Source organism: Tripterygium wilfordii, chromosome 9, assembly GCF_013401445.1.
Source record: "Tripterygium wilfordii isolate XIE 37 chromosome 9, ASM1340144v1, whole genome shotgun sequence".
In the NCBI taxonomy this organism is placed as follows: Eukaryota; Viridiplantae; Streptophyta; class Magnoliopsida; order Celastrales; family Celastraceae; genus Tripterygium; species Tripterygium wilfordii.
The window spans coordinates 14,883,179-14,906,103 of NC_052240.1; the positions used below are offsets into that span (position 1 = coordinate 14,883,179).

Genomic DNA, 22,925 nt, shown 5'->3' on the forward strand with positions numbered 1-22,925 from the left:
ATTACCTCTTAAAACTTTCTTGGTCGAGAAATTCACATCATCAGACCTCCTTACCACATTATTTTCCGTTAACCAAATAATATGTTTTCTTCATGTAGTTGAATCCATTCACCAGTAGATACCAGCCCGATCAGAAAGAAGAAAACACAACTGGAAATCTCATTTCGTGAAGCGAACACATTCATAAGAATTAATGTGATAGATTCACAAGTACGCCAGACTTCTATTACTCAGAAATCATCACAATTGAAGCAACATACTACCACACACTAAGGAGCAACACAATCTATGACTCTCATCACTGTCAAAGGGCTTTCACATAAACTATGGTTCTCCTCCCCACATAACCAAATACATCCGTCAAAGGTGGCCCACGAGAATAAATCATAAATACACAAGGAACGCAGCTCAAAAAGCCTGCGCCCCCTCTGACCTGGGCATAGATCACTCATGTCCGAGTTTAAACACAACTATACAATTGGTGAACCCTCAAACTTATTTGTGCAGGAGGCTTGCTTAAAGTGATCCATTTGCATTACGCATAGTATAACCAAGTTGAATATCCATCAGCCATTCATCAATTCCGACCATTGTTGACTACAATAGTCATCAAACGAGCTGAAAACACCTCACTAGACTGGCGAAATCACGTTTTCCCCAAACATAAGCATGCAAAACAAGCAGAGTTCCAACACACACGCCAATGTTGGAAAATGCAGGGGATCAAATAAATGGACTTAATTAATATAAAGTAAAAAAATGTTTGCCGGCTGGCTGAGCAACCTTCAAATCCGACCGAAAAAGTGAATGCATCTATTTTTTAACACTCACTTGCGAAAATAGTAGAGGGAAGCCCACAAAACCTCCTTCGAAAAATCACCAACCCCCACCCAGAAAGTAATGGAAATGAAATAATAAAACGAGATGGGCAATGTTTCCAACACTTTGCGACTTATCCTCAGAAATTTCGAAAGGCATCTCAACTTAAAAAATAACTTAAAAAGAAACGTTTAAAACTATATTCTTCCAAGAACCCAAGACCCAACCTCTGTGAAACAGATGTACCTGCCAGAAGCATTTGAAGCAGCTCTGAATCCTTTTATGGTTAACTAAACGAAATGCCAATAGAGATTGAGGGACGCACATCACGGGAGGAGAGTTCAATCAAGAGAAGCATCTAGAGACGTAGGCAGCTAAGACGACAATCATTCAAAATTGAAGATGCCAAAGCAGGGCAGCCAACAATTAAACCTCAGCTTGGAAGCAGAAACCAATGAGGAGACCAGAAGAAACCTCAACACAAAAAGAAAAGGCACAAAGATTTAGCAAGCGCTGTTTAGAGCAAATTACCTCCATAAATATAATGTCTCCATATCCATTGGCAGCAAAAAACTACAGCTATTCTGCAACTTATAATGATAAATAACCAACAGTGATAAAGTAAGAAGGAAACTTATCCAGGTGGCTGAGAGCCGAGTTAAACATAGTCGCACTGACGTCCACACAAACTAAACACAATAAGTCTCAGAGACCTCTTGATTAAGACAACTAGCTCCTGCTACGACGACGATCCCTCAGACCATTGCTGCACAAAATAAAACAGAAACAACACTCAATAATAACAAACCATCACAAGCAACATCAAAACACATACTTAATCAGTTAATCTTGCACAGAACACTGTAGAGTTAGGGGAAGGAGACTACACGCAAGAATCATTCAACGAGAGTAGAAAGGATACTAAAAAATATTAAATATTTTAAATATGTGTATCGCCAAATCAGAAAGGGAAATCAAGCGAAAACAATAACAGATAGCTTTACTAAAATTTCAACTTCAACAGTTGATTTTTAGACTTGTCCCCAAAAATCATGATATACGTAAAAGACTCTAACTAAGACCTCAAACAGATAAAGACCATGGTAAAAACAAACCACCTTTACAACCTCAAGTACTAAACGAAGTAGCAAGCACTAAGAAACTAAGCACATGAACCCTGAAAATTTCTTTAAATAGTTGATGAAGAATAAAGATATACATTATACTAAATGATGCACTAATAATTCACAGGTTTAATTAATGACAAAATCTCCTCCATAGCACATGGAAATTTGTAACAGGTCTTTAAAACTTCGAGGATAATAGGTCTCCACAAAACAAGCCCAAACTATAAAAAGATAAAGAGTTACTTCACCCGTTGGCATATGGCACCTCCTCACGTCCACGATAGGCTGGAGACCTGCTGTAGCTACGACCGCGAGGTGAAGGACTGTGACGTTTGGGAGATCGTCCACGGGGGCTATAACTCCTGCTTCACAATTACCAGTGTTAAAGAAGAAACTGAAAATACATTGAGGCATTCTTGACAACAACAAAAATTAAACACAACTGGAAGTGGAAGTACAAACAATACATGAGTTAGTGACCTTACCTTCGACCATAGCTTGGGCTCCTGCTATACCTGGGACTGCGGCTCCGTCGTCTTCCTGAACCAACACGCGAGCGGCATTCACGAGCAAAGTGACCAGGCTCACCACACTCATAACACTTCAAGTCAGAACCCCCATAACGACCACGACCCCCTCCACGGCCGACGCCGCCACCACCTCCACCCCTAGAATTGTGAGAGATCTCAACTCTCCATCCATTCTTTCCTGTTCAGAGAAGAACACAACACCAAAGCATACATTAGAGGAAACACACAGAATTCTAGTAAGAATCAATGTTTTAAAAGGTGGGTTCGGAAACCGAGGCGCTCGACTTAATTGAGGCGAGGCGTAAGCCTCGGTAAGAATTAATCTAAAATGTACATATCCTTTCTTCTCCCCCCTTTCCAACTTCTACCTCCTCTGTATACTTCCAAGCAGGATATTTTCTACTACTTCCAGTAGCTTTCACCATATTCACACAGCTCAATCAACAATTATTGCAAATTTTCAATTCAACAAACCGTCACATATCGCATTGAACAAAACCCATCAATTATGTATATCTGTATGTGTGTAAAAAACAATATCAATGAAAAAATAATCCAATCAATATATAATATATATATACACATATGAGTGTATTTGATTGAACTAATTAGATAATGCAAGTAGCCAAGTACATAATACAGAACACAACACAGAGAGCACAAGAGCAGAGACTCTTCAAAGGATTGAATCAAAGAACACAACAGCAGAAGCAGACAGATTACAGAACACGATGGTACAAGAATATTAGATAGAATAAAGAACCTGAGTCGACCAGCAGACTAGAACAACCGACTAACAGGAACACCTCTAGAACCGATGAAAGAGAATACAGAATAGCTCCAGCAGAGAGTAGAACAAGCGACAGCAAAGAATAGAACAAATAAAAAGCACAGAACCGAGTCAAATCCCAGCGCAACAAGCGAAGAACATTCGTACGCGAATTTTAGGGTTCAAGCATCTGCAATTGCAAGGTGAAGTCGCACAGCAGAGGACTAGAAGAGGGAGTTACTGGGCTGTTGTGATTGGGCCAAAAGAAGAAAATTGGGCCAAAAGAAGAAACCAGGCCAAAATAGAAACTGGGCCAAAATAAGAAACTTGTGCCAAAAAAATAAACTGGGATAAAAAAGTTTCGCCTCCTACGCCTTGAGGCGTACATTCTCAAGGCGTACGCCTTAGGAGACTGAGGCGCAAGCCTCTCAGACCTCTGTTAGGGGCGTACGCCCGGAGGCAGCTTGAAGGCGCCTCGCCTAGAGGCGCGCCTCAGGGCGTACGCCCTGATCGCCTTTTAAAACATTGGTAAGAAGTTCTCTTTCACAGGGATACTCCAGTAACTAGAAATTCTTGGAAGTCAAACAAGGTGCAGCAAAGAAACGTTGAACATCCTTAGAGAAATCCAAACCTGAAAGAAACTTAACAGAAAGGCTCAAAAATCACCGAAAGGGAACAATAATTTCAAGTTAATAAATTTAAAAAATACATGAAACGTTAATATAAAATAGGTCACAGCCATTTAATAATGACATTAGTAGAAAAAAATAATGATTCAGTTGACCGGGAGCACAAGAATTTGAGACTGTCTTGAGCCTTCAGGAAATTATCTTCTATTGTTCTATATCTAATGTTGCACAATTATTCAGATAATTAAAACATACTTGCAACATAAGGCAAACTGGTAAAAAAATAGTGTGCAAAAGCAGCAAGTAATGTCACCGCATACTCAACCATCCTTCACAAAGGGCCAAGTGAAAAAACTGACCATTATCCTTGACATCATTATATATATATATACAATTATATATAAAGAAGCCACTTATGAAGACGACAGTTTAAAAAAAGGAACAACATTCGTCCAAAGTGCGAGGATTCATCAAATTACCATCTAATTCACGAATTGCATCCTGAGCATCTCTTTTATCATCAAAGTCAATAAAAGCATAACCTGGTGGCCTCCGTGCAACCCATACACTGCAAAGAATACACTGTGCACATCAAATAATCATAAATAAAATAAACTTTAAGAAAATGTACATATAGTAGGCTCCATCACTTTAATGCCATTCTCCCTACAATTAAAATCTATCAACATCTAGGGTGTTGACAGTGGAGAAGTCATCATCAGAATACAAGGAGTTACACCTGAATACCATTCAAAATAATGAAAACATTCTTTTCCAAGAGTACGATACTTTCCTCCTGCAATGAGTCTCTAAACACTATACAAGTTAGCTATCAACCCAAATGAATCCATGCAAATATCTTACAAACAAATGTGTTACCATACCAAAGCACTCAAGGCAACAAACACAACATTCTAACTCAATGATCCTCCATTTTCTTCTTTTAAGTTTGTTTCCTGAGGAGAGAGGGTTCAAAACTGCAACTACCAAGTCATGGGTGAACACCTTCACCCCTAGACCACAAAGGTGTTCAACAAGTAGAACATACCATTACCAATAACAACACAATATAATCAAAACATTCAGAAAATAAATACAATCGACTAATCGTCACTTCTGCAAACTTATCAACAAATAAGAAACAATGTGGAGAGGAATTTCACCTTCTTATCACTCCAAAAGTACGGAACTCATCTTCAAGATCGCGTTCAGAGACGCGGGGGTCCAAATTACCCACATAGACACGAGACATTGTTTCAAAGATTCCTGTCAAGAAAAAGATAATGAAATAATTATCAATTAGCAAACGGACATCATATTCCACTAAGAGAACAGAGAGAAAGAAGTGTAAATCTGAAACAGGGTTCATCATAGCAAAATTCTGAGCATAAAATCGAAAACCTAATACGCCTCACTCGCATAAATCTCAACCAAACAATTCCTCACAGATGCTCCGTCAAAAAAACCCATGTAACATTCATGCTACACTAGCGTTGATGGCAAATATTTCAGTAATAAATAGCCAAAAAATCACATACAAAATTCTCCACATATTCTCAATTCTGAAGGACAACTAAAAGAAAAAAGAGAGAGAGAAACAGACCGGTATTAGACTAAACATGCAATTGTAAGCATCTCAGAAATCGCGAAGCGAAATCAAACTTTTAGGATCCGTTCAAGTATCGACAGATGAATTCGAAGACAAAGGGAACGGCAGGTCACAGATCGAGGCATAATAGAACTGTTTACGTGAAGCGAAGAGAAAGATGTGTACCTGAAGTAACGCGAATAGCCGTTCGTTCGTCTCTCTCTTCTCGCTTTTTAGGTTTACGTTGGATTGGATCGAAATTCGAAGGAGGTCGAGCCTTGGGCGTTTATACATTGGAATAATGTTAAATGACCGCCCGCTCCCTGCTAAGTCCTGAATTTCCCAACTTGCCATCATCGGTTCTTGTTGTTCTGGACTCAATAATATGGACTGGCCCATTATTTAAGCTAGTTGGGCTCGACTAGTCCAATGGGCCGAGAGATTTTAGAATTAAAAGAGGTAATTCTAAAAAGAAGGAAGGTAACAAACTAATTGAGTATGAATTGGTCGTTAGGTGTAGATATATGATATCCACGTTGTTCGTGGTTAAGCCTAATCCGGAGTCAGAGATCTACTTAATCTCCAACAACTTTCCAACTTGTTCTCTTTGCCTTCCCCTTTTACAACACCTTCCATTGTTTGTTTCTCTCTTTCAATTCAATGGTCTCTACGTTGTATAATGTTGTTTCTCCACTAATGATAAAATATTCTACGGAAATTTGTCCCTCCACACAACATGTAAAGTGCAATCCCCTCACTACTTTCTCCAGATTTTTTTTTATTGATTTCTTTTTGTTGGTGATTCGGGCTAATGCCATGGGCGATGCATGCATTGATTACTTGAATGGTGGTTCATGAATTTCTATTCTAAGGTTTTGGTCTTGTTATTTACTGTGTATGAATTTTAGAAATATGTTAAACGCCATTTGTAGTTTCTTGTTCTTTCCATAATTTCATGTTATTTCAGTACTGATCGATCTTTTGTGTTTTTCAATACCCCACCGATTTTCAGAGATGACAAACACAAGCATTTGAGACAAATCAACAATATTTGTAAGCAAGAAACAATGGCAAAATCATCATCTGAACCTTGTTCATATGCACCCAAAAACATCCTGATAACTGGAGCAGCTGGTTTCATTGCCTCTCATGTCACCAACAGACTTATCAAGAACTACCCAAACTACAAGATTGTGGCACTTGACAAGCTTGACTATTGTTCCAGCCTCAAGAATCTCAACCCTTGTCGCTCTTCTCCAAACTTCAAGTTTGTCAAAGGTGACATTGTTTCCACTGATCTTGTGAACCATCTCTTGATATCAGAGGAAATTGACACTATTATGCATTTTGCTGCACAAACCCATGTCGACAATTCTTTTGGAAACTCATTTGAATTTACAAACAACAATGTCTACGGAACACATGTACTTCTTGAGGCTTGTAAGGTCACTCAGAACAGGATCAAGAGGTTCATTCATGTCAGCACTGATGAGGTTTATGGAGAAACTGATATGGAGACCGACATTGGAAATCCTGAGGCTTCACAGCTTCTTCCGACAAACCCTTACTCTGCTACAAAAGCAGGGGCTGAAATGTTGGTCATGGCTTACCACAGATCTTATGGACTTCCAACAATAACCACAAGAGGAAACAATGTCTATGGTCCTAACCAATACCCAGAAAAGCTTATCCCCAAATTTGTTCTCCTTGCGATGAAAGGCGAGCAATTGCCAATTCATGGAAATGGTTCCAATGTGAGAAGTTACTTGTATTGTGAAGATGTAGCCGAGGCGTTCGATGTAATTCTCCACAGAGGAGTGCTTGGGCATGTGTACAACATTGGCACCAAAAAGGAGAGGAGCGTTCTTGATGTAGCTGAGGATATATGTGGGCTATTTGGATTGAGTTCTAAAGAAGCTATTAGCTTTGTCCAAGACAGGCCTTTTAATGACCAAAGATACTTCTTAGATGATCAGAAGTTGAAGAAGCTTGGATGGGATGAGAGAACTCCTTGGGAGGAAGGGCTAAAGAAGACCATGAAATGGTACACAGAAAACCCAAATTGGTGGGGAGATGTCACTCTTGCTCTTCACCCACATCCTCGCATTTCGATGAGTGCTCATTCTAAAGATGAATCATGGTACCTGCAAAACGAACCTGCAACAAATTCGGCTGACGAAAACTTATCAGGAGGACTCAAGTTCTTGATATATGGGAGAACTGGATGGATTGGGGGGTTGTTGGGGAAGCTATGTGAGGATCAAGGAATTGAATTCGAGTACGGCAGGGGAAGGTTGGAAGATAGGAGATCGATCGTAGAGGATATAAAGAGAGTAAGGCCTAGTCATGTTTTCAATGCGGCTGGAGTAACTGGTAGGCCTAATGTTGATTGGTGTGAATCACACAAAACAGAAACTATTCGAGCTAATGTTGTCGGAACACTGACATTAGCTGATATTTGTGAGGAGAAAAATCTGCTGATGATGAACTTTGCCACTGGTTGCATATTTGAGTATGATAAACATCATCTCCAAGGATCAGGAATTGGGTTCAAAGAGGAGGATACACCAAATTTCATCGGCTCCTTCTACTCCAAAACCAAGGCCATGGTATGTTCTTTCTTTCTTTCTTTTTTTCGTCATCATTATTAGCATGCCTGAGAAGAGACTTGAGTCTAGAAAACGTGTGTGTCCACTCCAGGTGGAAGGGCTCCTAAAGGAGTACAAGAATATATGCACTCTAAGAGTCCGAATGCCAATATCATCCGATCTTAGTAACCCTCGAAACTTCATCACCAAAATCTCGCGTTACCAAAAAGTGGTGAACATACCAAATAGCATGACTGTGCTGGATGAGCTATTACCGATTTCGATTGAGATGGCGAAGAGGGGAAGTAGAGGGATATGGAACTTCACGAATCCAGGAGTTATAAGCCACAATGAGATCCTGGAGTTGTATAGGGAGTACATGGACCCTCAATTCAAATGGGAGAATTTTGGGTTGGAAGAACAGGCGAAGGTGATTGTAGCTCCAAGGAGTAACAATGAGATGGATGGTTGTAAGCTAAGGAAAGAGTTTCCAGAGTTGTTGTCAATCAAAGATTCAATTATCAAGTATGTTTTTGAGCCCAACAAGAAGAAGACGTGAAAGAAGAAAGTTGGATTGATTGCAAGTGTACACTCTGCATGATGAAATGTGAGAGATTCTCTTTTTTTTTTCAATTCTATTTCTTTGTTTGGTTCAATCCATACAAGTTTTGTTCTGTTTTTTTTTTTTTTTTTTTTTAATATTTCAGTCTTGTGTCTGAAACAACACCCGGATAGGAATAGAGTTGTCAGCAAATATGATGGCCACTGTAGTGAAGAATGACACATAATTTATGGATCTCTTTGTCACATTAGTTGGAATTTTATTTTGCATAATCTATGGATCTCTTCTACTATGGTAATTATTTTGGCTTGAAGTTGGATGTCAATGTTTGATAGGTGTCATACTGTTTTTTGTATACAGGTTCTAAAATTATTCTACAACATTTTCGTTGAAATGGTGGTATACAATCAACTGTAGTTTTCATCCAAGCTTCCTAGAAACTAGAAAGGCAAAACACCCCGTCTAGATGAGCCGTATATATACGGAACGCCGTCGTTGGAGTAAGTAACCGGGGCTGATGTATGATAAGAGGCCGTGGGGGCCTTGAATTTCTATGGGCGCAGTGACTGGGGTGGATAGAATCATGGGCCTGGTGGACTCCAATGGGCCGGTGGCTACTCAGTTGTGCACGTACTCCACAAGCCCACATGAGGATTTCGTGATTGATTTTCTGGGCGGGGAGTTTGGAGAAGGTGATCGGAGGTGGGTTTTCCTGTCATGGTCTCAAGATGGCTCCATTCGTAAGAAGGATATCGGCTGACCTTGTGATGTTTGGGGAGGTCGAACGAGTGGAGCTAAAGCAGCATTTCAGGCGAGGAAGGTTTGAACCTCGTGAAGTTCATGTAAACTACATATATTACTCACCACCTTTTTGGCCATTGGTATCTCACCTTCCTTACTGGGCACCCTGGAATGTATGTTTATTTTGAGTTGGCTCAAGCAAGCTGATGTAAAAATCATTAGATGACCTCTTGAAATATGAGAACCAATTATCTCGTGATCAAGGAAACATATGGTAGAGAAAAGAAAGCAAATAATTCATGAGCCCAGCCATCAAACCAAAAGTTTTAACAATGATGCACACAATCTACAGTACACAAAATTGCCAACGGGGAGCATGCCTCACCATGTTCCAAATATGTACGGGCTATAATTAAAAGTAACAAATAAAAAACAACAACAACAACATACAAAGTGATGCATCACCGCTTCCTTTAGGATTAAAAAATATTTAGAATCCATATCCTATGTGCCGATATCTAGGATTTTTATCCTTATTCGATTCCACCATGCAGTCTGAGATTTGCAAAATCAAAAAAAACAAGAGAAAACCACAGCTGCCTGGCAATAAAAAATCAATCTGACCACATTTGAGAAAGAAAATTCAATGATATTACATAGGGAGATGGACAACTAGCCCAACAGGGCAATCATGGTCAGAACTCTTTCAGGGTCTCTGACCCCAAAATCAACTGGGAACCTGCAGATCAAGAAAACAATGGAGTTTCAGCAAAAGAAAACAACTTAGCCAAGTCTAAGTTGTTTATATAGAATTGAGGAGCTTAGTTAGTTGCAACCATTTAATTTTGAAAAGAAATCATCCACCAGGTAACCAAATGAATTGCTGAGTAGTTTTTCGAGGTCTCCCTAAAATATTAAAGGCAGAAAAAGTTATCAAGCTACGAATGCACTCATAAGTCATAACATCACTTAAGACGATTGATTCACTAGCATCGTAGTACTTGTCAGCATCATCATCACCAAACCTTTATCCCATACCATTCGGGATCACCCACATGAATCTATAATAGAAAATTAATTGGAAGATTTGACTGCACAGCTCTTATATTATAGCAATGTTCTGCATCGCAGAGGAATTCCATCCATTTTACAAAACTTTGAAGGGGGAGAAGCTCTTTGGATAACATTGTAACACAATTGTGGGTTTGTCCACTGTTTACTAAGTATAAAAATGGAACAAAGACAATCAGATAATTTATGACATTAGCGACCAAATGAGGCACGACAACTATCCAAGATATTTTCAACAACATACAATATAAAGATGAAAGAATCACTAACCAGTATCAGTATGGCTCATCAAACAACAAAAGTTGCAAGAAGTGCATGCAATATCGCCCAATAGATCATAATACCAAGTCGTAAGGCAGGTTGTCGCATCAGTGCCCGATCACAAGAAACCCTGCCAGAAGTGTTTGCATAAAGCAACAGTAAAACCCAATTAAATATGCATAGGTCAGGTTTTATTACATGGCTAAGAAAAAGAAGATATCATAATGCCTACCACAAACCATCGACCATGTCTGTCACGGGTCTTGTAAACCTTGGCACAATTCTTGATGTTGTAAGCGACTTGAAACCATGAACTACAGCAGAGAAAGATGAAATAAAAAACCAAATTAAATGACATGAAATTAAATTAAATGGAGAAAGAAAAAAGAAAGCAACCCAGGTCATGTGAAAAGGCCACGTTAGAGTTACCTTTATCATCATCTTCATCTTCTAATCTTTTGGTATCAACAGGATCCATATCTATAGCAATAGCAACCTGATCATTGTTTCCTTTGCGCAGACTGCGAACTTGGGATGCCGTGGAGGGACCCTTGACTGCCCACTTGTTTATCTGCAATAAATTCCAACAAAATGAGATCCTAAAATTGTGCAAATAAAATCTAGATAAGAAGAATTTTGTGACTAAAGACTTTTTATTAGAATAAATTTAAACTGGCAGTAGCCATTAATGCAAAACATCAAATAACTAACCGCAGGTTCAACTTCCAAAATTTCAGAGGTCATGCCAGTTTCCCGTCTTGAATCTCCCACACCTTCAAGCATATTCATTCGAGAGTCCTTCTCACGCAAAGACTTCTCAAGGAATTGTGATTTCCGTGATAATTCTTCCACTTTGCTCCTTTCTACTTGCAACGAATCATCCTGACTCTGGGCCACCACCCTTAAATCCTCCAATTCTGATAAAATAGAAGTCATTTTCTTCTGCAGTACCTCCTTGTACTCGTGCGACTGGTTGCTCTTGTCATCATCAAGATTCATATCTTGCCCCCCAGCTTGAGAAACCAACTTTCCACACCACATCAAAAACTCATGGATCTCATCTGAGCTTTTCTTCTCACTAATCTGAGATGCAACAAGAACATCATTGGTGCATCTAGTGACCTCTTGCCTTAAGAAAGAGATCTCAGCATCACGATCATGCAATTGTGATTGAAGCCTTTCAACTTCAGCAAGAAGGCTTTCAGACAGATGATGAAGCTCATCAAACCTGCTAACAGTGACAGAAAGCTTTTTCATAACCTTTCCACGAGCAGCTTCGAGGTTCTCTACATCTAAATTCTTTTGTTGCACAACTTTTTCCAGTTCCACGACTTTTTTTGTCAAATCTTCCATCTGGACCTCCTCCTCATCAAGTGCTTGCATAAGAGACTCAATTTCTGCAAAAGGCAAGTTTTTGTATTGAAAGATTACTAAAAAGGGAAATAATGATAATGATAGCAAGTTGAAAAAGCATATATCCATAAGTCAACCGAACAAACCTTGCTCTTTTGCAGCCAGAATATGAGTAAGTGACTTGACCCTGCCCTGCAACTCTGTCAATGAAGCTTGCTCGTCTTGCAGCTCCTTCACTCTGCTCTCCAATGAGTTTCGTTCCTCCTGTATTTCTTTCACCCTTTTCTGCAAATCATGAACCTGAGCATTCGAAGATTGAAGATCCAGCAAATAAGCTCTTGCAGCAGCTTCGGCTTCCTTGATTTGATTGACAAGCTCCATACAAATCCTCTCCTTTTGGATGTCCTTCTCCTGAAGCTCTTTCTGCAAATTAGCTATTGCAATTTTCGTTTCCTTATGGCTACCAGCCACAATGTCATCTTTCACGCCGGCAAAATTCTTCACAACCAATCGTAATCTATCCGCCATAGTCTTGATGTGTTTCTCAGATGAGAAATGAGTTTGTCCACCAAAAGAATGTCCGCCATCAGTAAATATTTCTGGTTTTGAGTTCACCCCTAGATCACCAGCTGCCAAAGAACCTACCAGTTCAAGCTGCATATATTCAAGCTCCACAACAGAACCAGTACAAGCTTCATAAAGCAATGCCAGGTTTTTGTGCAAAGTAACAATTTCCATGTCTTTTTCCCTTTTTACTGAATCTATATGCAAAATCTCTCTCTTCATAGATTCATAAGACTCTTTCTGAGAAGTCCTTTCCCTGAGGAAGACACCCATAACTTCAGCAAGAGTTCTTGCCTGTTCTTGTAACGAAGTTGAGTGCTCATATAGTTTTACATTAAGAGCATGTATTTCTTTCACGAATTCGAGCATGTGACACCCAACAGAATTACGAACTTGTATTATAGCATTTTCATTAAAATGGTCCAACATATTGGACTCTGACAAAAACTCTCCAGGAAGAAAGTTTTCCTGAAAAGAAATGTCCTGGTTAGAAAAATATAAATAATAAGAACTATGAGTGGAACAACTGAGTTCTTCAACATCAACAACATATGGATAGAGACTAATGATAAGAACTATACCTTGTAATCCGAATAGCTGTAAGAAATGCCATCAGATGCATCCAATATTGGCACAACTATGGCATCATTACCATCAGAATGATTCAGAATTGATTCAGTAACAACCTCCAAATTGTGCAAAAACTTCAAGTCCTTTAAGAAAATATCAGCTAGTTGCTTATTGGTATCACTGAAGCTCTTCCTAAGTTGAGTTAAGCCAGATTCTAATGCTATAAATTCAGAATACTGCTTCTTTCTTTCCTCTGACTGAACTAGTGATAACTTTTCAATATGTGAAAGAGCTTCAAGTTGGGCAGCCTGTGCTTCATCCCTTTCCTTGGAAAGTGTTGTAAGTTCACTAGCTAATTTTGCAAGCTCCTCTTGGAGAGTATCATTGCGCTCTTGAACTTCATTAAGCTCAGCAAGCAGCAGCTCCGCTGCTCTTTTAGATTTCGTAGACCCCTGCTCAGAAGAAGCCACAGCAGCATGCAAATGATGGCACAATGCCCCAATCTGCTCCAACTTCTTAATTGGATTACTGGAATGAACTTCACCACCAACGTCAATCTCACTCAAAATATTCATGATCAACATTAAATTATCCACTTTCTCCTGCAATAAGTGCTCAGTTTCAGTCAAACGAATTCTTTGGAGTGAACTCTCAGATTCAAGAGCATCTACCCTTTCAGAGTAACCGGACAAGTCCTTGATCTTCTGCTCATAATCCGCAAGAGCATTTTCCCGGTGGTCAATCTCAGACTTCAAGTGTTCCACCTCCGCATTCATCTCTCCAATGGATTGTTTCAGAGCATCCCGCTGTTGCACCAATGATTTCCCCTTTCTAACAGCGACACCCAGCTTCTCCCGGACAGAGGCAGACTTCTGTTCCTCCTGATTAAGTAGTTCAAGAACCTCCTCCACTTTTCTATTGAGTGCTACAACTTCAAAAGTCAAAGATTGTTGCTTCTCAATACATGTATCTCGCTCCTCCTTCACACACATCAATTCAGTCAAAGCCTTGTCCAGCTCTTGCTTCAGAAAAGCTACACTCGGTTCATTGCTCTCCTGGGTATACCTAGTTCTTGCTACATCCCAATTAGCATCAGATTCCTCAGTAAGGTGCACATGAACTGCCTCGTCAAGCAAAGGATTTGCTGAAGGAAAGTTTTTACAGTTCTCTTTGAGCTTTCCCAGAAGTCCTTCAAAGTAATCTAGATTTCTTCCTTCTGAAAAATCAACTTCAATGCCGGCATGCTGCAGTGCATCACAAACCAAGTCCCTCAACCTCCTTATCTCACTTTCAAGGCCGTGCATATGCTCCTCATTTCCAAGCTTCCGAACCAATTTCTCATGCAAACTGGCAACTTCATTGCGTAAAAGTTCCTCCTCAAGTGCAAATTGGACTAGCCGTGCTGAGAGCTTCTCAGAATTATGAGTCAGAATATCCAATCTCTCAGAAAGGTTCTCTCTTTCATGGATAGCTGCTTGAAGGTCAGCCTCAAGGTCAACAATTCTACTCTGTGACTTGTCCAAATCCACAGTTAAGTCGGACATTCTTACTTGTGAATCTTCCAAATCAGCCATAAGGCCAGATGTTCTCTTCTGTGACATATCCAAATCAGCTTCCAGTGATTTGCAGTAGCTCTCAATATCATCTACCTTCTGCAGCAGAGAATTTCTATCATGGTTTGCATCTGAGAGTGCACTTCCTAGCCACTCAATCCTACCTTCTGGTTCCATGGACCGCAAGTGTGCAGGCATGTTAATCCTTTCCAATAGTTCTTCCCATCTCTGCACCAAGTGGTTCCTCTCCATCAGTGATTGCTCCAGCATCTCATTTTGTTCTGCCAGGCCATAAAACTTACTTTGTAGCTCTTCATATTTTATTCTCACATCATCCCCAGAATCTGAACTTGGATGTGCATCCTCTTTCCAGGAATCCATCACAGCAAGACCAGTATCTGAGTATGAAACTATGGCAGAACTCTTCTGATCCCAATCAGTAGTTGGTGCAGAATTAGCATTAACCGACCTTGCCAACCAATCAACCTTTTCTATTATATCTCTTGAATGAAAATTTTCTGGAAGATCAAGGTCTTCTAAAATCTCTTCTACTCTCTGAAGAACAGAATCTTTGAGAAGAAACGATTCTCTTAATGCAGTAGCTGAATTGCGAATGTATGAAAGTTCAGATTCCAAGGCTTCCGCACGCTCACCAGCCTCAGAATAGGTTTTAAATTTTGCTTCTACCTCATGGATTCGGGCATCTTTCAACTGTAACTCATGCGAGCACCTCTCCAGTTTACTAGATACATCTGCCAGTGACTGCTTGAGACTGTCGCGCTGTACAACCAATCCCTTCCCCTTGGCAACTGCTACGCTAAGCTTCTCTCTTAAAGAAGAAACCCGCTGCTCCGACTGCTCAACTTCACTTGTTTTTTTCTGCAAGTCAGATTGCACAGCACTGAGAGCTTCATTTGCCTGCTTTAGACTTTCCCTGAGAACTAAGATCTCATTTTCATGTTGGAGTTCCGATGCATCTAACTGATGTAATTTCTCCTTCATTTCCATCAGTTCAGTCTCCTTGGATCCAAGCATGTGTCCAGAAGAGTTCATCTGGTGGTGAGCCTCTCTGTGTTTTTGGACAAGTAAAGATACCACGGATTCTAGATGTGAAACAGGAGTTTTATCCACAACACTCTCAGCAGCTTCCATTTCAACTGCACTCTCCACATCCTCAATCAAATTTTGAAGGACATTTAAATCAAAACATCTTCCTTTCAATTCCTCCACATCTTTTGTTATGGTCTTTAACTCTGAATTTAGCTTGTCATTCACCGACTGAAGTTGCAGCTTCTCACCTAGAAACTTATCCAGTTGATCCATGACGATTTTATAGTGACTGTAATCAATAGGATCGGGTAGTTTCTCATTTTGAATATTCATCTCAGTCTTTTCCACATATCTATGTGAAGAAACGAGTTTCCTGAGATCACCATACATCTGACACAATATACCACCAGCCAATTCATTCTCTCTGAGCAAATTATTAAACTTCTCATTCCCCGCTTCATACATACTGTATATCGCTTCATAGTCTGCCCGAGTAGTTTCAAGTTTCCTCTGCCTATCTTCAATCACCTGAACAGCAGTATTAACAAAAGAAGCAACAAGGCTAATTATATCCAAGTCCTCGTTTGTTACAGTCGAGAAGGAGAACGATCTACCAGCAGACTCATTGAGCCTCCCAGCACTTTCAACAATCTGAGCAACCATGGAACTATGTTCTTGCTCACGCATTTGAGCCACCTCAGTTGCTTCCCTCTCTAAACTTTCTAATTGATCACGTAGCACAGAAGCTGCCTCATCTGAAGTCAGCTGCAAGTGATACAGGTGACTCTGCAATTCACCAATTCTTGACTCATAGTCACCAAGCTTTTCATCAAGTTTTCTGCTTTCTGCAGTAAGACTTGTATCATGTAGCCTCAAAGCTTCACAGAGAACTTGAAGCTCATTGTTTTTATTTTCAACATCTTCAACATGTTGCCTCACAGCTTCATATAGAACCTCAGTCTCTATGTTACTTGCTTCCAAATTGTCACAGTGTTCCTTCAAATCGTCAAATTGAAACTTGAGCTCCTTGTATACAGCATTAGCCGCTTCTCTACCCTCTTTCTCACCCTTGAGCAGTATATCAGCATGCTTCGCATCCATAATCAACTGCTTAAGCACTGCTCTTAGATTTTCTGCTTGCACTTTTGTTGAGGTCATTAAATCGGCAGGTAATTGATCATCAGTAGCAGCTGTGTCCCCTACCTCATCATCATCATCAAGCACCTTTGACTCAAAGGCTTTAATCAGTTTTGACACCCCTGGCGCAGCTATTTTGCCACCAGTTCTATAGAAAGATGCTGAATGAGAGTGCAATACTTCAATTGCCTTTTCAATATTTATCAACCCTTTTTCTGCATCTAACAAGTGTTTCTTCAAATTTTCAAACTCAAAAGAATTATTTGTTTCATGTTCAGGCAGCTCAGGAGGTGGCCCTCCTGCAAGGCAATCAGATGGGGGTTTCTCTAATACAGAAGATACTAGCATTCTCTCTGCCCCGGGAACAAAATGAATCTTATCCTCTGTCAATTTCTCTATCTTCTCTGTTGTCGAAGCAAGGTTCCTATTCAAGTTGGCATTTTCCACCTGCAGTGCATCCACCAAACGCTTAAAGTCAAACAAGTCCACTGATAGCTTCTCGTTATCATGAATGAGATTCTTTTTTTCCTCTTCAAGCTTGTTTCTCTCATCTGTCACTGAGGCAAGAGTTCCATCTAAGTGGGAATTTTTCACCTGAAGAGAAGTAATCAAACTCCTGCAGTCAGCTACCTCCGTCAATATCTTCTCAGTTTCAAGGAGACAAGAATGTTTTTCCTCCATAGCTTTATTTCTCTCCTCTGTCAACGAGGCAAGTGACCCACTTAAGTTGGAACTTTCAACCTGGAGAGCAGCAATCAAACTCTTGCAGTCAGCTAACTCTTTCAATAGCTTCTCATTTTCAAGGAGACAAGTATCCTTTTCCTCCAGAAGTTTCATTCTCTCCTCATTTGTACAAGATAGAGTCTTGTTCAAGTTCTCGTTTTCAGCCTGTACATTTACCATCAAACTTTTGCAGTCAGCTAACTCCACTGAGAGGCTTGACAAGTCCCCTTGAGAATTTTCAAGACTAATCTGCAACTCATGTATTCTAGCAGAAGACTCCTCAAACTCTTCCTTCAGTAAATTATAATGCTTTTGAAGCTCCTCTTTCCCACTAGAAACAGCCTGAAATTCAGACCTGTAATCTGCAACGTCCTTGGCAAGACTTTCACCATTCTCGTGTGCTTCATTGAGTGAACTGCGAAGCATCGATATTTCATCAACTAACTGAATGTGCTGGCAATCAAACTGTGTTTCCATATCAGACTGCTCAGCAAGTTGCATTTCCAGCACATCTTTCACAAATCTAGCGAGAAACAATTCTTCTTTAAGCATCTCCAAAAACTCTGAAGAGGCATACTGAGGAATGATCAAACTATCAGTACTCAACCCTGCGTTTAGAACTGACTCCCTCGACTTGAGCAGAAAGCTATACTCATCCTCACCAAGACCTTTAATCACCTCTGCAAGCTGTGAAAGGCTGAGTGAGCTTACATCTCCAGGAGAAGAAGCCGTGCCCGTGAATAAACAAGATGAATTAGATATTTTAAATCCTGAGGGCCTTTCATGGCTCTGTACCTCGGAGATAAAAGATCCATCGGGCACATTTCGCTGATCACGCATTTCTCCTACCATTCCATCCTCTGCATCAACCGCTCTCCCACCATTTCTGTGTTCATCAAAACCAAACACAGTTTCTGATCTTTTTTCATCTTCGGCTAAAATATCTGGTGGCTGATTCGCTGCTTGAGGACTGGCAGCTGAAGGAAGAACCACATCTGGCTTGTTGGCTGCACATGCATCTTCTAGCCCACTGCTTTGCTCTGTTTTATAATTTGCCCCTTCCACATTGTTCCCTCTTGAAGCAGAAATAGTTTCATCACTTCCATCATAATCTGACACTGTGAGCCTCCCATCTTCTTGAAGCTCTAATTCACCGCTTCTATCAATGTGCCTGAAACCCAAACCATCAGCTTCCTGCATTGCCCCTACGCAGCAAAAGCCAAAAAGTGGGAATTTAGTTATAAACCAAATTACACGATGCCTGCCCCTCTGATAACCTGATTTCTCTAGTAAAACCAAAACAAATATAAATTGAAGAAAGGTATGAGGGAGGAAGAGCACAACCTACATCTGTTACCTGGTCTCCAGCTTGAATTAATTTCATGTGAGCATCCTGCCCTCCCGTGATCTCACTCTCCTTTTCATTTCTGGCCGCCACACCTTCAGAATCATGAATAACCGAAGTTTCCAAAGGTATGAAACCTGCCACCTCAGAATCTAAGGTTCCTGTACTTTCCACTTCATTTGTAACTGAGGAACCAACATCATGCTCATCAGCCTCAACCTTCGACAAAGGTAACTCAGAATTATGAACCATTTCTGTATCAACTACACCAGTCTCAAGTGTAACAGGAACCAAAAGTGGATCAAACGTGTAAATGCCAGAATCTGAATCTAATGAATTCTGAAGAGAATGCGACACTGCAGAGTCATCAGAACCCAGGTTCGAACCAACATGAGAAGCGCTATTCGCTTCTGGAACCTGTGACAACACTGTCATTTCGGAAGTACTAGATGGTGCCTCGGCATCAGATTCATGATGCGCACTAGATTTTTTTGAGGATTTCCCATGGCTGCTACTGCCTTTACCATCCTTCTTCTGTCGAAACTGTTGAAGCTGGCAAAATATTTATTTTTAAAAAAAACATTAGATACAGTAATCAAGCCAAATTCACTCTGATTGCAATGCCCTGGTATCCTTCTAAGATCTTCTGTTTCAGATTAAAGTATTAAACTCTGGTTGAGCAAGGCTATCTAGTAAAATAATAACTTTTGGATCTTGAAGAGGGATGGAAATTTTAACTAAGAGTAAATTGAATAGAAAATTTTGCCTACACGAATTTCATCTCCCAAATTTTAGGTACTTGTGGAGTATAAATGTATAATACATAAAAAAAGGCGAAATTCCATTCCCTTAATTTTTCATTTCTTCACTTAAAGAAGAAAAAGTTCAAGATACTACATAATGATATTATACACTGAATTAGAAAAACTCTAGCACCATATGGTCCATATCCCTCTGGTAAGTCGATAGAAACTAACATCATAGCCTAGTTTCGTTTTTCTCCCTGGATTTCAAGGTGAAAAAAAAAATTCATTAGCGTAAGTGTGTAACTGAAAATGGAGCTGAAATGTGAAGTGATATACTGAATCCATATTCTGTTGCAATAGTTTCTTTGACAATAAATTTCAAAGTCTAATCACGTAACTCTACAACATCAATATACAGAGTGAGTAAGCACAGTACCTTCTTACGTCCAGCGGCGAGCAGATCGGTACGGCTCTTGTTCTTGTCCATCCGATCCACTCCGTTTTTCGAACCCACCCTAACTTATGACAATCAACCCCTCCAAGAATCTAATGCCATTAGATTAGCTACCTAAAACAAAAATTAATAAACATATAAATTAACAAGTCATAAATTATATTAATAAAATGAACAAATCGAGCTGAATATATAGCTGTATTATTGAATTCGATCTGTTTGAGATGCATATATATTAAAACAGAAAACTAAATAACAAATATAATCAAAACCTCCGGTTATAATTTTTCCCGCATTTTCTCATCAATTCAAGCTTCCCAAGAATCCAAACGCTAATTTAATAACCTACGAACGTTCATAATTTCACTAGGAAAACAAATCAATCAGCGTGAACAGTCTGATTCACGGAAGAAAATTAGCGAATTCGAAAGATTACATACACTCGAGCGCTTCGATCTACTTTTCACTTGCTGTGTGACTGGGGATGTTGGTTTCCGAATTGCTTTGTTTCCAATGAAAGTAATCAGGGTTACCTCTTAGATCTAACGCAAACGTTGACGACGTTGTTGTTTCTCTGTGCCGGTGAAATGTCGATTTTGGCAGCGAAGGAAAATAGCTGTTCGATAGGTTTGGTGTCGTCTTTGAGTAACGGTCACGTATCTGGATCCATGGCCCATGTGATTCATCGAGTCTGGGCATTATTAGTGGGCTCAAACCTCATAAAGACTGTGACTGTGAGGCCTCTTAAAAGGCCCGTCGACTACCGAGCCCTTTATTAGTGACCTCAGACTCATCAATATGCCAGGCCCGTGGGCTCAAGCATAGAAGCCCAGAGACTAGGGAGCCCTATCAGGCCCAAACTAAGGCCGTGTTTGGGAGACAAGGATTTGTTATAGAGTACTTGGAATCAAATCTGGCAGTTTGTTGGTATCCTTTTTTTGAGAAGGTTTGTTGGTAAGTATCCTGTTAATGTGTTTAAAAGTCCATTTGCATTATTATGATAATTTAAAGTCAAACAAGACGAGTGCATTTTGTTTCTACAATTTTATCAAATAATGAAACCATATCCTTCCAGGACCAAATATTAAAATAAAAACTTGTAAAAGCAATTATGAAAATTATTAAATCAAATGGATTAGGAGTTTTGCACTTTGTGAAGATTAATTTGATTTTTAATAGCATTAATGATAGTAGTAATGTCAATAAGAAACTTTGAATTAATTCTCATCCCTAATAAAAATGGTATAAAATGAAAAAAAAAATATGTAAATAAAATAATTTAAAAGGGAAATAAACTATTGGAATGAAATTAAAACACAAATTTGAATTATCCCCCACAACCGCAAGATTAATAAAGTATATATAAGATTTGTATCGTGTATTTTAACTAAATTGATTTGTATAGTGGCCGACAGACACATGGGGGGGGTTCCATCTTTTGACTTTGGATTGTTCACAGTATTATATGCATAGTAAAATGTGCCCACTTGAGCACGTCTTGTCGATTGGTATTTGTTATTTATTTGTATCCTCTCTTCTTCTTTTTTTGGTGTTTAATTTTTTATTGGATGTGTATCTTCTCCACCGGATTCTCTATGTATTTATGTTACTAAAATATGCAAAGAAATACAATACTTTTTTTTCTAAAATACACAATGAATTACAAAAAAGAAAAGAAAAGGAATAACCCTTTTATATATTAATTGGTATTTTTTTATTAATTTATAAAAATGTAGTGTCGTGAATATTTGGGAATTGGATATTAAAAGTAAGAAATAAATAATTCAGAAAATTCAACGCAGTTATGTCCTTATCAATTATTTCAATTCGATAACTTGGACTTTATTTATCAGTTTAGGTCATAGAGTAATTATCAAAGATGTAGCCATCCCCACCTGGCCGAGTCAACCCCCATTACCAATTTACCACAAATAATATATTATTCATTTTTGGTGCATCAACATTTTTATCTATTGACTTTAATTATTATTTTTTTTAACCAAATATTGCTGCTTATCTCTTGTTAGATGGACATATATTTTAGTTCTTAACTGAATAAACAAATAAAAAAAAAAAAAAAAAAAGCCTACTCAAATGGAGTAGTAAATAATTTATGAGTTCGTGTGATTTAAGATTTCAATACACATTTTTTTCAATCGTATCAAGTGTCTTAAGTACACTCATTATCATTTTCCAACATTTTAACTTGTTTATGGTGTCTATGGGGGGACATCATTCTCTGTAATTCACGATTAGTGAGTATTTTGGTGGTAGAAAACAAGGTGAAATAATAAAACAAGACCGTATGTCGGCTAATAATTCAAAAATAAATATTCGGACGTTTCAATAGGAGGCATATTCTGGATGTAAACGCTCAAAACAAACGCAAAAAAACGCGCACACATGTGGAAATATAAGAAAATTTATTTTAAAAACAATAAATAAAGATTCCTTGTGGTCACCTACATTCGTTTTAATATATTTTAATTGGTTATTGCAAAATCTTTCAATCAATCACACAAATAAATCGTGCCCATTAATAACCAAAATATTTATAAAAAAAAAATCGTTGCCGTTTATTTCCAAGATTAATAGTATATTAAAAGACAATGAACATTTGCCATTTTATAATTAAAAACAAATACATTTCACACCTTTTTCCAGCTTTCACAATTGGACAATAATTTCTTAACACAGATCGAGACAAAATGAAAGTAAAAAAGTTGGGAAGGAGAAACATTTCCT

At 39.0% G+C, this 22,925-nt stretch overlaps 3 protein-coding genes across 13 annotated transcripts; 1 reads left to right on the forward strand and 2 right to left on the reverse strand.

Moving 5' to 3' along the window:
• Positions 1–798: 798 nt before the first annotated feature.
• On the reverse strand, positions 799–5,766 carry LOC120006231 (serine/arginine-rich splicing factor RSZ22-like). 4 transcript variants are annotated; one of them, XR_005469952.1, is made up of 7 exons: positions 5,649–5,766; positions 5,038–5,140; positions 4,354–4,442; positions 2,432–2,654; positions 2,195–2,308; positions 1,145–1,585; positions 799–1,065 (listed from the first exon to the last, which is right to left on the reverse strand). XR_005469952.1 is itself a non-coding variant. In XM_038856188.1 (7 exons), the coding sequence occupies exons 3-7, from the start codon at positions 5,124–5,126 to the stop codon at positions 1,549–1,551; spliced, it is 552 nt and encodes a 183-aa protein (XP_038712116.1). In that variant the 5' UTR covers positions 5,127–5,140; positions 5,478–5,535; positions 5,649–5,700; the 3' UTR covers positions 799–1,548. The 4 variants fall into 4 exon arrangements, 3 of the variants coding, with proteins under 3 accessions (XP_038712116.1, XP_038712115.1, XP_038712117.1); XM_038856188.1 differs by adding an exon at positions 5,478–5,535 and having other exon boundaries at positions 799–1,585; positions 5,649–5,700; XM_038856187.1 differs by having other exon boundaries at positions 799–1,585.
• A 277-nt stretch (positions 5,767–6,043) lies between these two features.
• Positions 6,044–8,729, forward strand: LOC120006341 (trifunctional UDP-glucose 4,6-dehydratase/UDP-4-keto-6-deoxy-D-glucose 3,5-epimerase/UDP-4-keto-L-rhamnose-reductase RHM1-like). The gene is made up of 3 exons (XM_038856353.1): positions 6,044–6,200; positions 6,475–8,071; positions 8,163–8,729. Exons 2-3 carry the CDS (start codon positions 6,530–6,532, stop codon positions 8,607–8,609), a joined length of 1,989 nt encoding a protein of 662 aa, XP_038712281.1. The 5' UTR covers positions 6,044–6,200; positions 6,475–6,529; the 3' UTR covers positions 8,610–8,729.
• A 936-nt stretch (positions 8,730–9,665) lies between these two features.
• LOC120005577 (sporulation-specific protein 15) lies at positions 9,666–20,772 on the reverse strand. 8 transcript variants are annotated; one of them, XM_038855290.1, is made up of 11 exons: positions 20,621–20,758; positions 20,453–20,546; positions 20,163–20,294; positions 18,980–19,532; positions 13,184–18,840; positions 12,185–13,085; positions 11,397–12,082; positions 11,115–11,256; positions 10,918–10,999; positions 10,695–10,815; positions 9,666–10,092 (listed from the first exon to the last, which is right to left on the reverse strand). In XM_038855290.1, the coding sequence occupies exons 3-10, from the start codon at positions 20,211–20,213 to the stop codon at positions 10,713–10,715; spliced, it is 8,175 nt and encodes a 2,724-aa protein (XP_038711218.1). In that variant the 5' UTR covers positions 20,214–20,294; positions 20,453–20,546; positions 20,621–20,758; the 3' UTR covers positions 9,666–10,092; positions 10,695–10,712. The 8 variants fall into 8 exon arrangements, with proteins under 8 accessions (XP_038711218.1, XP_038711221.1, XP_038711220.1 ...); XM_038855293.1 differs by lacking the exon at positions 20,453–20,546 and having other exon boundaries at positions 13,184–18,829; positions 18,993–19,532; positions 20,621–20,772; XM_038855292.1 differs by lacking the exon at positions 20,453–20,546 and having other exon boundaries at positions 13,184–18,829; positions 18,984–19,532; positions 20,621–20,772.
• Positions 20,773–22,925: the final 2,153 nt, after the last annotated feature.